Source organism: Glycine max, chromosome 9 (genome assembly GCF_000004515.6).
Source record: "Glycine max cultivar Williams 82 chromosome 9, Glycine_max_v4.0, whole genome shotgun sequence".
Classification (NCBI taxonomy): Eukaryota; Viridiplantae; Streptophyta; class Magnoliopsida; order Fabales; family Fabaceae; genus Glycine; species Glycine max.
Genome location: NC_038245.2, coordinates 34,573,496 through 34,591,325, shown reverse-complemented (window position 1 = coordinate 34,591,325; position 17,830 = coordinate 34,573,496). Strand labels below are relative to the sequence as shown.

General features: G+C 33.7%; 2 protein-coding genes across 4 annotated transcripts; one reads left to right on the top strand and one right to left on the bottom strand.

The window, feature by feature from the left end:
• Positions 1-982: 982 nt before the first annotated feature.
• On the top strand, positions 983-7,800 carry LOC100775556 (short-chain dehydrogenase TIC 32, chloroplastic). Of its 3 annotated transcripts, none has more exons than XM_003533126.5 (8): positions 983-1,232; positions 1,933-2,164; positions 2,351-2,430; positions 2,718-2,871; positions 3,293-3,371; positions 5,157-5,241; positions 6,716-6,762; positions 7,413-7,800. In XM_003533126.5, exons 1-8 carry the CDS (start codon positions 1,127-1,129, stop codon positions 7,572-7,574), a joined length of 945 nt encoding a protein of 314 aa, XP_003533174.1. In that variant the 5' UTR covers positions 983-1,126; the 3' UTR covers positions 7,575-7,800. The 3 variants fall into 3 exon arrangements, 2 of the variants coding, with proteins under 2 accessions (XP_003533174.1, XP_014617615.1); XM_014762129.2 differs by having other exon boundaries at positions 994-1,232; positions 5,154-5,241; XR_416003.4 differs by adding an exon at positions 5,749-6,003 and having other exon boundaries at positions 996-1,232; positions 6,716-7,800.
• A 2,028-nt stretch (positions 7,801-9,828) lies between these two features.
• On the bottom strand, positions 9,829-17,529 carry LOC100819762 (mitogen-activated protein kinase kinase kinase YODA). The gene is made up of 12 exons (XM_003533942.5): positions 17,234-17,529; positions 15,463-16,225; positions 14,302-15,039; positions 14,097-14,184; positions 13,899-13,961; positions 13,486-13,646; positions 13,288-13,363; positions 12,811-12,870; positions 12,611-12,718; positions 12,200-12,445; positions 11,095-11,186; positions 9,829-10,991 (listed from the first exon to the last, which is right to left on the bottom strand). Exons 2-12 carry the CDS (start codon positions 16,011-16,013, stop codon positions 10,481-10,483), a joined length of 2,694 nt encoding a protein of 897 aa, XP_003533990.1. The 5' UTR covers positions 16,014-16,225; positions 17,234-17,529; the 3' UTR covers positions 9,829-10,480.
• Between the last annotated feature and the right edge of the window lie 301 nt (positions 17,530-17,830).

The following is a 17,830-nucleotide window of genomic DNA, read 5'->3' as shown; positions in this document are numbered from 1 at the left end:
TAGACTAACTAATATGATTTTTACTTTTTATGTTTCTTTTAATGTGTATTGATTATTTTATATTAATGTATTATGTTATTTTTAATTTAACAACTATTTTTATTATTAAATTATTAGATGTTGTTAATAGTAAATTTATTTATACAAAATAAATAATATTATTTCATAAATTATAAGTTAATATTCTTAACAAAATATTTTAATATTTATTTTAAAACTTTAGTTTTTTAAAATTTAGGTATTTAAAATAAAACAAATATTCAAAAAATATATTAAATATCATTATGTTAGTTTTTTTTATTTCATTTACAACACAAATCAAATTCAATAACAATATTAAAAAAATTATCTAAATTTTAAATATATTAAATAAAACAATGTTAAAAAATATATAAAATATTTTAAATAAAATAATATTAAAAAATATATAACATACTAAATAAAATCTTATGAAAAATATATACGAGATATTAAATAAAACTAGTAATAAGAAAGATTAAAAATATTTATTTGATAATTAAATAAATAAAATTATTTATAATTTTTTAAAAAAATTTGAAATCAAACGAAAAGAAAATACAAATAAATAAAAATATCCTAAAACTTAATAAAAACAACTTACAGCTTCAAAGTTGTAAGTTAAAAAATAACTAAATAAATAAATTTACTAACTTCAAAGTTATAAGTTAAAAAAAATATATTATAGGACTTTAAAGTTGTAAATAAATAAAAAATTAAATTGAAGTCGTTAAATTTTTAACGATTTTAGTTAAAAAGTAAAAAATAAAAAATCTTAACATATTATTACTTCTAACTTAGAAGTCAAGTGTTACGCTTTATTCTATTTTTAGTAATAATTTAAAATTAACACCCAAATAAAAAAATAGGAAAAAATTTACTTGGTAAAAGTCCCTTAAGAAAGATGGAAAATTTAGAATTATTCAACATTATTTACTTTCTTCTTTATTACCATCAACAGATTAGTAATGCTTCAAAACAAATTAACATCAACAAATCAAAATGAACGCGATTTTGCAAAGCAGGATTTTAAAGTGAGAATAATGTGATACTCACACCCAATTCCGATGTGTGAGCTTTACTTTGGACAAAGATAAGAGAAAAAAAAATGTGGTGGTTGGGAAGAAAAGGGCCTTCTGGATTCTCAGCTTCCTCTACTGCTGAGGAAGTTACTCAGGGAATTGATGGCTCTGACCTCACTGCCATTGTTACAGGTTAACTTTTGATGGAAAATGGGTTTCCTTGATTTGTTCTGTTCTTCCTTAATTTACTCATGATTGGTTTCTTGTTCTTATGAGATGGGAAATTCCCCTTCATGTTAAAAATGTTAACTTTATTTGAAAGGGTATATATTTCAAACCTTAGTTTGAGAATTTTGTTTTTGTAGGAATGAGTACATTGAAGAGGAATATGAAATGCTATGTCTTTTTTTTATTCTTTCTTGATGATTATTGCTCAAGACTTCACACTTACCTTTGAGACATGCATGCATTGTTTTGCTTTTATTTTAATGAGTGCTAGTGCTTTATGCATTTGGCAATGAGGTTTTAAATTGCAGTTGCGGATGTAGTTTTATTGCAATCCTTGATATTGTGAAAAATTGTGCACAAATGCAGCTACTGCAGCCACAATTGTAGTTGTGACTGGACCTCGGAGACCTTGATGTTGCAGCTGCAATTGTGGTTGTGGAGGAGGAAAAAGTTAATGTATTTCTATCGATTGCTATTGTTATGGTTGCTTGTTGGCTAGAATATACTTAGGTATGTATGTCAAGTATGTTGTTGTAGATTTGGGGGATATATGTTGGTGGAATTAATTCATCACAGTGCTCAATTTGATTCTGGTAATGCTTGTCTTTTTCTGTGTTTTTGGTGCAAATGACTTATCTTCATTGTGTGGTGCATGCTGCTGCAGGGGCAACAAGTGGTATTGGTGTTGAAACTGCACGTGCACTTGCATTGCGTGGTGTCCATGTTGTCATGGGGATCAGAAATATGACAGCTGGTGGGGAGATCAAGGAAACAATATTAAGATATAACCCGATTGCAAAAATTGACATGATGGAGCTGGACCTAAGTTCAATGGAATCAGTGAGGACATTTGCATCGCAATTCAATTCTCGCGGTCTTCCTCTGAATATACTTGTGTATGTTACTGCAGATACTTCTCTTCTTGCTCGTGTAATATGTACTTAGTAAATGGAATTTTTGGTGTTCTCTGTGACATTAATCATTCACCAAACTGCTTTTTCACTTGACGCATGCTAGATTGTGAATTTCAACATATGCTGTTGTTTGCACTGAAAATTATTTGTTTCTTTTTTGGTTCAAAGTAATAATGCAGGAATCATGGCAACACCATTCAAGCTTTCAAAAGACAAAATAGAATTACAGTTTGCAACAAACCACATAGGTGAGATTTTATCTTAAACCGTCCAAAGACAATACAGACTCATGCACAGATTTGATAGATCGTGTTGTGTAAAAAGATACTGAGGATACTTCCATATCTCCATTTGATACTTTGAAATTTATGAATTTTTAAATTCTATCAATTTCAATTCTTTTGTTTTGTATTTTTTTTTTTTTGGTAAATCATAATTGGAATTGTTTATTTATAATCATTGAGTTGCATACAAGAACAATTTTACATTATTGCTTTTATAAGGGAATTTGAGATATAAGGGTCTCTTCTTGCAGGTCATTTCCTTTTGACAAACTTATTGCTTGAAACAATGAAACGGACTGCTATTGAACAGAGGAAGGAGGGAAGGGTTGTAAATGTCTCATCAAGACGTCATAAATTATCATATCCTGAAGGGATTAGATTTGATAAAATCAATGATAAATCAGGGTAACAATATGCTCAATGGTATAAAATTTAGTACAGTCAACTATATATTTACTGTCAACAGTTTTTAACTTTATGAATTCCCCTCAGCTCCCCCCCTTTTCATTGGTAATTACAAATTGTTTCTGAAACTAAAATATGTTGGGATGGAGAGGTTTGGAGGGAAAGGGAAGGGAGGGTTTAATTTTTCAATTTTAAATGTAAGGAATTAAAAAAAGTTTGTGGAAATGAATAAAGGATGATCAGAAGGTTACACAGTAATATCTCATTTTATTCTTTCTATTTTAAAAATGTTCAAGTAATAAAATATTAAGTTAAATAAGTTAAGTTGAATTAAAAAACTAACCTTTCATCCCCTTTCCCTCCAAACCCCTCCATCCAAGCATTAAGTGATTGATATTTTCATTTTCTTATAAATGAACAGGTATAACAGTTTGTCTGCATATGGGCAGTCAAAGCTTGCTAATGTGTTGCATACCAATGAGCTCGCAAGACGGCTAAAGGTGATGACTTATTTGAGGTTACTGAGTATATGTTATACCTGCTAGTAGTCTGTTTCTGTATGTGTTGTTCTGTTTTATTTACCCCTGCAAAATAAAGGAAACATGAGAACAGGGAAACAGGGGACTAATCCAGCTTATCAGGAAAATGGTTGTGGAGGTGGTCTACTGACACCAACAGTTTGTGAGATGCTATTTGTTTATGTAAAACAAATTGTTGTGAGTGGATCAACTGGAGTTGGGGTTTGTAAGATATTTTCCTGAGGGTGTTGTTTGTTGATAAAAGAGTAACCTTTGGAAAATTGAAATTCTTATTTCATATCACTCTGATAATGACAAGAAATAAGAGTGCCACTTTTATGTGGAAAGTGTCGTTATCGTAATATCTCTTACAGTATGCTAGGATTGTGGTGATTTTGAGGGTAATGAGGATACTTATGATGAGAAGGTTGAGTTCAGCTTGAAAGGGTTATTTCTGGCACACTAAAACTTGTTATTTTGTTTAGACAGCATCTGTAAACTGTATTGTGATATATAGGGAGACGAATTTTATGTTATGAGCTTTTTGTCAGGTTGTTTGGACCTTGAAAAGTAGTGATGATCTTGTTGATCTGGACTTTGTTTTTGGCTATGTTCGGAAAACTAGCTGAAAACCTAGCTTATTATATTATAAGTATTCGGTAAAAATAACTGTTAAAGTAATTGAAAAGTGTAAAATGACTGGAAAAAAAAATAAAATCATGATTTATTTAAAAAGGGTAAGCAGGAAATTTGATAAATATGTTAAGGATAAAAACGGAAGAAAATATAAAAAAGTTAGAAGTTGGTGTTTCAAAAAATACTGCTTCAAGTGCGTTTCAAAAAACACAAGAAGCTACTAAAAAAAATTTGTTTACCGAATAACCAAATGAATTTTTTAGCTAGTAAAAAAAGCTAGAAGCTAACTAAAGTGTCTTGTCAAACATAGCTTTTATATTTTAAAAACAAATTAAGAGGATTTCCCTGATGCTTCTTATGCTAGAAGACCATTTACCTTCTTTGGTTAGGCAACATGTTTCTTCTAGACATTCTGTTTTTAGCAAGAACGTTCTATAAAGCCTTTTAGTGATTACTGTGGTACATCAGTTAGGTGGTGAATACTGATGGAAGGGTGAAACTTGACATAACAATAAGATTGCTACTTTGTGACCTGGTGGCTGTGGATTCTAGTCACAGAAGCAGCCTTTGTGCTTATAGGAGCAAGTTTGCAGTTGCATGCATTGAATCCTCCTCAAACCTCAAATCTCAAAATGGAGGGAGCCGTGTGCACTAAGCCCCATGAATTGTTTGTTCCATGCAATAAATTATCTACTCAAAAGAGTATATATGATTGCAAATTTATCACAACCTAAACTCAAATACATGTGGATGATTTTGGGGGGGATCTATTATGATGTACATGGTAAATCAGAAGTTTGGTGCCCTGATGTGAAATCCCTGAATAAGAATTAGTTCTGTAGATAGGTCAAGATATCATAGACTAAATAAGATGTGATGGATGATAGTTTACTCAGATATCAAATTATTGGTGTATATCCATGAGCTTGTTAGTTAAGGTAAGACTTGAATCATATTCCAATACTGCTAACATTTAGCCCATCTATGAGGTTTGTACAAATCACAAGCTGCATCTGTTTCTGTTATTTTGAAAAAGAATTTTCCTATTTCTGAGAATATTTTCATTGTCAAAAAGTTAAAGCAACATAGAACAGAACAGTCATATTTCTACTTGATGTTTTCTTGTAGCAGGAGGAGGGCACAAACATAACTGCAAACTCAGTTAGCCCGGGACCAATTGCCACCAATCTATTTCGTTATCACAGTTTAATGGAGGGTAATTCCTTTCTTCTTTGGTGTTTTGTTTTTTTAAAAAATATTTGTACATGAAAAACTACATACGACATTATACAGGTTATGTTACATTTTTGGTCCCCTATAGTTTTACTTGGATTTTTAGTTTGTCCCCGTAGGTTAAAATCTTTCTAACTAAGTCAAAAGATTATAAAACATTTCTAATTAGGTATCCATATCCATCATTACCCTTTGTCAGGCATCAATTAATTTGGTTCTTAGGTAACAAACTGTGCCGAGATGACAGTGTTAGGAACCTAGCATGTCAGCATAGAATAAATAAAAGAAAGAAAAAAATCTTTATTACATTCTACTCTCTTTTTGGAACAGTGGGTTCCTAAAGAAGATGGAAATAAATTACAAAAATTGTTCCTAAGAATCTGACCGTCTGGTCTTCAATTTCATTGTTATCTCTATTTATACTGCTACTCTTATCAGAGAGCCAACTAACTAAATACTTCTCTAACAGCTATAACTAACACTCTAACAGGGCTTAACTAATGGAGTGATATGCACTGAAGCACTTAAATATTCCATGGAGCATCCCATACTGCTCAATGTAAAGACTTAGACACTCCATAATCCTCAAGTCCCTATAGTGCACTGTCGCTAAGAGCCAATGTCCCGATTGTTGGCACACTAGGGTGCTTTACTCAGCCTTGATGTGATGGTGGCAAAAAAGTGGAAAATTCGGTGATTCCAAGGACCTCATTAAGAGTATTTGTGGGTGACACTCGGTGTAAAGGTAGGTTCCTCCTGTCTTGTGAGATACAAGTCATGGTTTCAAATCTAGGACATGATCCCTCCACTTGCTAGGTGTAAAGTTGTATACACTTACCCTCAATAAACCTCTCCTAGTGGGAACCTGTTGCACTAGGATTTCCCTTTAAAGGTACTAATTTAGAAATTGGTCACATACTCATAGTAATTAAAACTTCTATATATTTAAAGCCAAGGAAGGGAAATAAATAATATTCTACTCATTTTGATAGACGGTAGGATTTTAGAACCTAACACACAGATTGAATCAAAATTACCATCTGAAACTATATGTTACTACTTACCAATAGCATAGAAACTGTGAGGTGTGTTCACACGTGTGAGTATGTTGGTTCTATATAGAGAGTTCTAGGACCTTATGCTTTAACCCTGTTGCTTCCAGATTTATTTAATAGCTAAATTGGATTTTATTGGTATTTATGCCAATCAATCACAAACTGAGATAGAAATGGTGGCCTGAAACAGTAGAGAAAATGCAAGGAAATGACACGCAACACAGTTTTTTCTTGAAAAAAATATAATGATACTTCTTGACACTACATTAGATTTCTTTATCACCCTTCCATATTGAATATATCCAATTTGATGGTGTTTCATTTTTTTCTTCTTTGGATCTGAAGATATGCCTGTAGTTGTTTAGCTTGTTATATTGACAGCTTGCTCAAATTCTTATGCAGTGTTTGTTGGTATACTTGGTAAATATGCGATGAAAAATATACAGCAGGTAAAGTGATTACTTATTTGAAATACGACAACAAAGCCTTAATTCACTAGATGAGGTCAGCTATGATTACTTATTTGAAATAATTAATAAATAAAGGTGGAGAGATATAGTGGATGAGGTAAGCTTTATCTTGTTATCACTCTCTCCATGTTAAAGAATTTACGCATGAAAAGTTTTGCTGAGGTTTGTCTAGTTTCATCCAGGATAGTTTCCTGGTATATAAGTTCAAGGAAATTAGGGAAGGGCTTATAAGCTACTAATGATAATGGCTGTAACTCCTATAAGCTCTTCTTAATTTATTTTAATGAGCATATTGATAAAAACTTATCAAAATAAGTTCTTTTAACTTATTTCTAACAGTCTTCTATTCAATTTTATAAGTATTTAATTAATCTATCAACTTATACACACTTGGCCAATATTACGTTAGTTCAGGTAGAATTGAGTTTAGATCTCTTAAACAAAGTCTCATGATCGAGTTACGTAAATAGAAAAAAAAAAATAGTTGAGAGAAGAGATATCATTAAGTAGTCAGTTAGGTTTTTCGACTAAGATTAGTCATAAGTTGATGGATACTTTGTACCTATAAAATGGTAAAAGAATAACTCATACACACATGATATACTTTTGCCTCTTTCTTTTCAACATAGGGAGCAGCAACCACATGTTATGTTGCATTGCATCCACAAGTTAAAGGGTTGACTGGCTGCTACTTTGCGGATAGTAACTTAGCTGAAGCAAGTTCACAAGCATCCGATCCAGAGGTGGCAAGGAAACTGTGGGAGTATAGCTCTGATTTGGTTAAATTTTGATATTATGTTACCTAAGGAGTAGGGACTAATATCTAGTGAAAGTTTTCAAACATATTAATGATCCATTAAACATTCACTTGACCTTTACCTTTTTCCCTTGTACAGAGGAATATATGCTTAGTTTACAATCACAAATTTAGAGATACTTGTAATCTGATTTTGTCTCTAAATAAACTGCACTTCTATTAGATGACCTAAGATATATATTTGATTGTGATTTTTGTAACAGTTTTTTACTTTTTTCTATTTTGTGATTTTGTGTTGTAATTCAGACAAATATCTTCCAACTAGGATTTAATAATCTCACGACATAACAGTCAAGAGAGAGAAAGAACCACCAAACTATAACTATACTATTAAATAAGGAAATTAACTTCCGACTAATTTAACTTGTATAGTTGTATGTATATGTATCCTATTATTCTCCAATTTCAATTAACTAACGATTTGAGTCACAATCAAGATAAATTGGCACAAGATAATTACCCGGCAGAATCACGTGGCATAAAAGTAACGGAACTTTTCCAATGATAATTATAAATAAATAAAAAGTAGCGCAACTTTAATTGTAATATACCCTTTTGGGGATTAAATAAATAGTGTAATATGTTGCATGCTATGGGATCTGACTCTTATGTTATTGCTAGACATAGCGGGATGGATATTGTCTTCCAAGTCTTCGATCCCAACTTCCTAATATATACTCATACATATCTAGCGGGTTAAAATTTGTTATCCCATCCTCTTATATGTTAGGTATCGGATATCTTCATCTCCAATTTAGATTTATAAAAAAAAATTATAAAAAAATTATATTGAAAATCTGATTTTAAAAAAAAATTAATTGTTATACATTTATTTTTAACTATTTGTATTTGCAGCACATTTGTCTACAAAGATCATTAAGAAAAGAATCTTAAATTATATAAAAATTATAAAAAAAAATTAACAAGTAATTAATAATATTTTAATAATTTCATCATCTTAATAGATACGAGAATGGATATGGGACGGATAGTGACATTCTCGTCCCCGACCCCGATTAAAAAAAGTCGGGTAATCCTTGAACCCATACCTGATCAATTCAGGTATTCTCCGTCAAAATCAGAACCGATTTGAAAGGATACCCATGGGTACCGATTCCATTTCATTACCATGCCTAGTTATTGCTGAACGTATTCGTTCATACTAACAAGGTTGTTCATATCATCCTTTTTGGTACGTCCTGTAGTATTTTGGTATCTTGATATAATCATGTTGAAAAATTAATTAATGTGATTTTATGTAAAAGTTCGTAGTGATTTCACAATGAGAAATTGATTGAGACCACGTAACTAACTTTTACTACTAACTTTTAAAATTAATTTTAATCAAAATAAATTTTATCAATACTCGCGGGAACACAATAAATTTTATATGCGCATGAAAAATGAAAGGTTTGTGATTCAACATCGCAATTCATTGAAAAGGAAAATTGTATTGATTACATTATTTGGCATGGCTTGAGATACATCGTTAACACTTAAATGTACATAATCCATAAAAAATGAGTTCAGTTTTTTTTTTTTTATAAATAACATTATTTTTAATCCTCGCATTTAACAAAATTGATGATTTTAATCTTTCATGAAGATTAAAACCACAAAATTTTCAATTTTAAGGAATTATACGACATAAAATTTTATTTTGACAAAATAGTCATTTTTAGAAATAAAATATATTTAAACCTTTAAAAGAATAATCTAACTTCATCCAAATCATCCAACCCCCTCACCAGTAGCTTAATATATAATGGCTTAACAGAAGATATATTCTGGAGACCAACCTGCCACAGCAAACTGCTTAATGTCCCAAGTCTCAACTACCTTTGTGGGGAGTTGCCAAGAGCCTTAAGTGTTTTATAGGAAAAATTCTTGCATGAATACAATAGATATAGATAAACCAATCGAAAGTTCAAGCTAATAAAATAATTTCAACACAAATTTCAACAGACTTTATGTTCATTTTAATACATCTTGTCATTTCGATTGATTGTGCCTATAAGCATTGTACTCATGCATGAATTACTCTAGGAAAAAACAATAAATAATGGAAAGGTTGACCCCACCAGATAAGCACTGTATAAACCACTTGAGAGGATCACAAATCATTATCTTCAATTTTTTACTTCAAATGATAATGTACAAAATAAATCCAGTAGAAGGGGTATATAATGACAGAATACATCTGAGCATGCAATCAAGAGATGTATAGGTTCCACAAATCCTTAGCTTCCCATCAATAAAAGCAGAATCACAATACAGTCTCCCATATTCTGTACAGCAATATCACCTCCCAAAAAATAGTCTAGAAACTAAATTTTGTACCAATTTCATTTTTTGTTTTGGCATCTATATGATGTTCTAAAAGATACAGTTGTCATTGCATGAATTCTTTAACTGAAGGAACTGCATACATATGATTAGAAAAACTCATTCCTTGAGTTAATATTAACATTAATCCTACCATTTCTCATATCTTAGGCACCAGAGAGAAATCCAAGCTCCCTACTCATCATGCACTGATGCTGCCAGCATCTTGAAAATTCTACATACAAACATAAGCTCCTCTTTTTGCAGCCTTCAGTTGATATAGACAAATCAAATGTCAGGAAGTTTCATCCTAAGGCTTAGTTTGGCACTTCCAATGAAAGGTTCTGAACTCCACTAGCCTGAGCCTGAAGCCATGCAAAATGGAATTATATGCCCCAGCTCCTATATTCTTAGATCAAAATTTATTACATTGATTCTCCTATGCTTTGGCTCCTTATTTTACAATTACTTCCTCAGCAAATAGAACAATAAATGGATCATTCTGACGAACATCGAAGACTTGCTCAAAAAGTGGGCCAAGGAAAATGCTCCATGTCATAAACCATTAGCCCGGCTGAGCAAAGAGTTGGGACTTAGATCAAGGGATGGGTTAATTTTCACATTATCCCCCAGCAGCTGCCGGCAAACACGGTCAGCCAAGACTGATTGAACATCATACGGCTCATTATGAGGAGACCGTGCAAACTGCTTCCCCAAAACATCACTTTCACTTGGAACCAGTTCTGATGTAATGTGAGATGTCTGTTGCATTCCTCGAAAAATGTCAATATTCAAGTCATGATGAGCAGCAGGGACACTAACGTAGACACCATTTGAAGACTTTGGCAAGCTTCCAAGACCCTCTTGAATGTAAACTAAGTGATTACTAAATGGAATGGCACCACTACCACCATTGAGAGGTGTGGATGCACCAGAAGCAGTCCGAGGGCTAGATATAGGGGAGGGAGACATTCGCCCATTCATGTGTTGTGGCGATCTTGGCCTCAAAAGTGGGCTTCCAATGGGTGAGACAGGGCAAGATATATTCCTTGGAATATGGATTTCACTGGAGAAAAATGAATTAATTTCAGACCTCCATTGGCAGTGTCAGCAACCTTGTGTGTGTGTGTGTGAGAGAGAGAGAAAGAGAAAGAAAAAAAGAAACAGACCTTGCATGAGGATTAGTTTTCAAAAACCTAGAAGAATGAAGAGAAAGTCGATCTGAATCCAACTTAGATGGATTCCTTCCTTGTCCAATGCCCTGGAAATTTATCACAGATGAATTAAATTTCCATAATAATTACAAGAGGGTAGAGGAGAAACAATAAAAGAAAAATAACTTCAAAGATCATTCCATTATGCAGGCAAAATTTTCCAGTATCTTAGAATTGAAAGATACTGGAAAAAAAAAAAAACTTCAAAGATCAGTTTTATACAGCCAGTCATGATATCAAAACAGAAAATTCATCGATGCAGGACAAAGGTCAATTATATTTTAGTGATGTTTCACTTTGAATATTTCAGTATTTTTTCTAGGAATTTGTTTTTTGGATTTTATGAAAACTTATTTCAGAAAATAAAGGTAATTATTATGGTAAATTACAATATGAATAGGGAAGTCCTAGAAGAGTCAATCAAGTTGTATCATGTCTATATAAAGGCCATTATCTGTAAAATGGTTTAGAAATTATTTTTCATCGATAAATATTAGAAATTTCTTTGTAATCCAGTGGATTTCAGAGCTGAGGGGGTTCTAAACCTAGAGAACCTTTCATCTGTTCTAAATCCCTCAACATTGTATCTGGCTCAAGCTAGTGTCCTTTCCCATTCCGTCTGCATCCTTCATGCTGCCTAAGAAAAATATGTAAAAATTTCTATGGCAACATATATGGACAAGGGATGAGAATAAATATCATGCCTTTGTTCCCCAATATTATGGTCTCCAATAGATTCAATAGTTTGTCTTTCCAAGAGAACGGATTCTAATGCTGTAGTCTATACAAAATACATAGCCAGAAAAATGGTTCATCAATCAAAAGGAATTTGAATGCATGAATTGCACAAAATTCTCATGACATTTTCATGTACCAGAGCAGATGGCTTCCTAATTTATTCCTATCATTTGCAGGATGAATAAGGCCATGAGGGAGTGCGAATATTTGACATAAAAGCATGATATGCAATGCAAGACAAACAGGCTATCCCACTTCACACTAAGAATATAGAAATAGACACAACTTTTTATAAGATTTATGTTTGAAATAACTTCCCCACCGAAGTTGTAGCTCCTTGTGTGATCCCTGATACTGCTGGGTCTGAAGGAGACTCAGGACCCAGAATAGGTCTTTCTAAAGGTGCAGCATATTTTACAAAAGGGTGGTCCAATAATTCACTGGCTGAAGGGCGATTGTGTGGATTACGTTGTAGGCATTTCCTAACAAAATCCTTTCCTTCACAAGAGAGATGATCTGGGATTGTTGGGAGTTCCTTGCTATTACCAATCTTGAACATGGCAGCAACCTGTTAACATGCAAAGACAATAATACATCAAGTCAGGGCATAAATTAATACAAGAAATAGCATCAGCACTTTATAAATGAAAAGAACAAACCACATAAATAATAGGAAAAAAGAAAAAACTAACTACAAGTTTCAAATTCCAATATATTGATATAATTTACGAACCCCTTCATACTGACTCCAAGGAGGTTTAGTTGTAGCCATTTCCAAAACTGTGCATCCAAGGCTCCATATATCAACAGCTAGGTTGCAACCATTAGAGTTTTTTATAACCTGAAAAATCAGAATGCAAAGCTATCAAGTCACAAAACCAATATGTAATTGAATCTATAAAGAACTGAAAGTAACAGAGAAAATATTACAACCTCAGGAGCCATCCAATAGGGGCTTCCCTTGAATGATAATGGACATGATTGCCCTGTTATCTGCAAAATATGCAAATTAATATTTGGGGAAACAGGATAGATCATGCAACCTTACGATTATTTATACCAGATGCAATATCAAATGGCAGTTATGCAGGAAAACAATATCTCATGAACTCAATAAAACCAAAAGAACCTAATGTCGCCATTTGTCTTTTGGATTCATGGTGATCTTTTTTCGAATTGAAGTCATACATGATAAACTGGTTGAGTTGGGACATGAAAGATATCCTCCAAAAAGGAAGGAGAAAAATGAGAAAGGAACATGAATAAACCCCACTGAATTGGAAATAGCAACTCCCTTGAGTCTGTGAATTAGTTATTTTCAAACCTTTATTCATAATTTCACTAAGCAACAGAAACCAATTTTCATATCCTACAATTAGCATAAAAGCAAACTTTTATCTCCAAGCTTACATGCTTTGCCATGCCAAAGTCTGCCAACTTAACCCGGCCATTAGTATCTACCAGTATATTTGCTCCTTTGATGTCCCTTTACAAGAAATGCAATGTAAGTGATAGATATATATCAGGACTCTGGAGTATAAAAAATTAATCATTATGAGGCAGCAGTAAAATTTAAGGTTTTAAAAATGAACAAGTGACTCTGTTTACCTGTGGACAGTATTTTTAGCATGTAAATAAGCAAGTCCTGACAAAATTTGTTGAGTAAAACTACGAATAGCTAGTTCACCAAATTGTCCATATTCTTGAAGAAGTTTATATATGGAGCCTCCAGCAACATACTCCAGATATATGTAAAGCTTGTCGCCTACCTGTTTAAGGGATGATTCAGCAGTTTCTATAAGTAGACTGAAGAAAAATACTGTAAACAAGTTTCTAATATTATGATGAGTGATGACAAGAAAAAATGTAAACCACCAGCAACTAATAATCTTGTAACTATTTGATCATGCAAGCATTAGAAATTGGCAGTCTGCAGATAAATCCCAAAATAAATCATGATCACTCACAAACAGCTAATAAAAACATGAGAATGAGAAAGAAACAGGAAATGGAGAGCTTACTGTTTCGGAACCATAATACTGCACTATATTTGGATGTCGTAACCGGCTCAACAAGGTAATTTCCTGCCAGAATCTAGGAGTTAGATTTGAAAGCTACACTAAATTTGAAACAGAAATAGATACTAGCATTTTGCACAAAGAATGAGGATTATTCAGCCCCACAAAAAATTTCAAAGGTCAAAAAGGAAATCAATTTACCTGCATTAATTGCTTAGCACTTTCTTTAGATTTGGCATCATCTGAAAACAGAGTTACCTCTTTCATAGCACACATTTCACCACTTTCCCTACACAGGACAACATTTTAACCAAACAATTTATAAGATGTATAAACTAATGGATTTAAAAGTATAAAAAAGATTTCTTCATAATATAATCAAGAACTTTTGGTCACAAGCACATACTTATTAAAGCCAACATAGACATGTCCAAATGTGCCTCTGCCAAGCAGCTTTCCTTTTTTCCAACGTGATCCAGGGCTAATTGGATTATCTGCTCTTCCAGGACTTCTTGGCATAGATGGAGAAGTTGCTGCAGAATTTGAATGAGAGAAAGGCAAAGTATTGGTAACTGCTAAGGGAGGAAGGGGTAAACGATGACTCTGTGGTTTTACATCATCAACCCTTCCTGTTTGTGATTCATTGGGTGTTCCCCCAGCTCTTGGATGAATAGGTGTAACAGCTCCACTCTGAATTCTAGAGCTTGGACCTGGGCTAGTCATTCTGGGACTAGGTACGGGGGAATACTCTGGGCTACCCCTGCTAGGTTGCCAAAATAACTGCCCTGACATGTCCCCTCCCATTGAATTATGCCCAGAATTGTGACCAGAACCAGGACTTGAGCAGTGGCCAGATCCACCAAAATTGACCTCTGGATATGGCTTTCCGGCCCAAAAAGCAGAGTTCAACACCTGTTCTGTGCCAAATGATCTCAATGGACTTCTTGATGGACTTGATCTTGAACTGTCAGGTGCACTGCAGAAGGCACCATGAGGAGGAATCTGCAGATTCGTAACATGGTTGCTTAAGGGCCTACGTTTTGGTGAAGTAGAAGACGTATGATTACCAAGAATGTTTGCCGGTTTTTTAGCTTCCCTTGAGTTTATTTGGGAAACAGTAGTTGATTGATCCTTGACCATCAAGCTTCATGAAAAGGCCAACATCCAAAATGAGTAAAGTAAATTATTTGCAAGTAATCATAAATGTCACGAACCAACTATCTCAAAAGCTTAAAATTTAGGTGAAGATACATGAATGATTTCACATTATATCTCTAATACACACCCTTGGATAAGAGCCCATGATGTGGATAATGCACTGGTCCACCTACCATGTGCTGAAATTCTACTTTTTAAAGAATGGGAACAGCAAATATTGAACTGAGAGGCTTTGATACCATGCCAGGAACCAACTATCCTAAAAGCTTAAGCTTTTAGGTGAAGGCACACTAATGGTTTTATATACACAATTACATCTCTATTCTCTAACAACACTTAACCTAGGCATGCATATGCAACAAAATATGCAATCCTGAAGCACATTATCATGAATTCTTGTAGAGTATACCTGGAGGGACTGCCTGCAGCAGTTCTAGTCCCAGTTTCACAGTCAGTTGCCAAAGGACTACGATTGCGAGAGTCCACTGGTTCATCACTATCAGCAGAGCTCTCACTAGAGACTGAAGCAGTGACCAAATCTCCATCCAAATCAGCAGGGTTCAACCTACCACGGATGCACACCGGTTTTGGTAGTGGAAGAAACAATGATGGTTTGGAGCCCTTTTCATGTCTTGCTCTAGATGATGGTATACTAATTTCAGAATCTGCTCGGCTTATATTTGATGGGTGCAGGCCAGGAAGTGGTAGTGGCTGGGCATGAGGCCTATCAACAAAGCTTTGACACCTTCCCACTTTGGAAGGCGAAGGAGATCTTGATTCAGGAGGAGACTGAGCCCCTTTCTCCGAAATTGAGTCATTGCTATGTCTACGAGATCCTCCGGATCTACTGTTTGGTTTACCTTCGGATGGGATTTTAAATTTTCGGTGAAATGCATTGATAAAACTTTCCTTATTTGCTTTCTTCTTGGTTGACGATGATTTCCCCCACCATGAAGGCATATTTGTATTTTATATATTGCAATGTGGCAAACAAGTTGCTTAAACAAATCCCGTTAATAGTTCGAAATGTCTATCATTTCACATTAGTAGGTGGAGTTTATAAGCACTATGATCCTTCCAAAATCCTCACCAAATGAAGAATCCAATAATTCCAAAAGCAGTACTTCAGAGTCAGAGACAGAAATTAGAGACTGAAAATGGCTGCTAAAACCCTGCAACAGAGAACATCACGTACATTCAACCGCTATAAAAGATGCATGTTTGTCACAACCTTATGCATATATACTGTATCCAAATTTTCTACATGTGCATCTATTCTTAACCAGTAAGCCTATGACAATACCATCCTAAACGGTATATTGCAGAAAGATGCAATAATAGCATACGCTAACAATTCAACAATTCACTAGTTTATGCTACAACTAGTTATCTACCTTTTTCAATAAGTTGGTCAAACAGAGTACGGTAAGAGAAACATCATACACCCAATCCATCACGACTTAGTATTAACTAAGAATAATAAAAATCAACAATTCCATCAGCTAACCCTTGGGCCCCAGAATCCCAAGCCAAAAACCTACTACAGTGAGGTGCAGTACAGTAAAGTGTAAACACCTCTCACCTTCTTAATCCCAATCAACATAAACTAATGCAATGTGACATCATTTACTGTACAACTCTTGTATATAGATTCTTAAACTCCCCAAAACTTGAAAGCATTAGTAAGACAATAGCATCCACTATTTCACATCAGCTCAAACTCCTTATTTTGCAACTTCCAAAAACAAATTTTAATATATCCCAACTGCAAAGTTCTAACCTAAAAAAATAAAAGAAAAACAGTGCATATGAAAATATTAAAACCACAAAAATTTGCACACAGATACTCAAAACATTAGAAACCCATCTCCCAATCAAACTAATCTCCATGTATAGATTACTTTTTGTGTGTTCCAATACCCAGATTCCCAACCCCAGTTAAAAAGTAGAAAAAAAAAAATCAAACTTTGAACTTCACACCCTTTACTACACCAAAATTTCTCATAACCCCAAGTGAAACCACTACCCCATTGTTAAAAACAATCACATCAAAACACAGATCCACTCATCCACCAACACAGAACACTGAACACTAAAAAAAACAGCCAAATCAAACCGACTTGACCATCGTTCACTGAAATTAGAACAAACCCAAAAATGCAATAAAGGTAGAAACTTACTTCGAATTGTTCCACACCGTGAATCTGAGTTCAACCCCACACTGTGATATTCAGCTCAAATCTGAGTACGCAAAAAAAAAGGGGGAAAAATATTTTTTTTTCTGAATCACTCAGAACCCCCCAAAGGGAAAAAAACCTAGAAACCCAAAATGCGAGAAAATGGAGAAGGATTTGCAGTAGTGTGTGGTGAAAAATTGGGAATTGGAAGATAGTGAAAGAGATCGCGTACGGAAGAAGAGGGAGAGAGAGTGTGTGTTTTTCTCCGTGCTAAGACATCGAAGAAGAGGGTCTCTTGAGCGTTGATTCTTAATAGTTAATAATTATTATTTAATTAACAAATTGCACACAATATAATTAAAAATTATGAACCTAATTATTACATTGTGTTTATTACATTTTTTGCTGTTGGAAAATTATTACAAAGGCACAACACTACAAATATTATAATGTATGGGAGATTATTTCGGAAGAGATTCTTGGGTTACACTTTTTTATCATTGTTTTTATTATTACGAACATAGACATTGCTAGGTAGTTATTTGTAACGTGAGGTTACTCAAGAGATATGGACATTGAATGATGGAACCTTACCTTGAA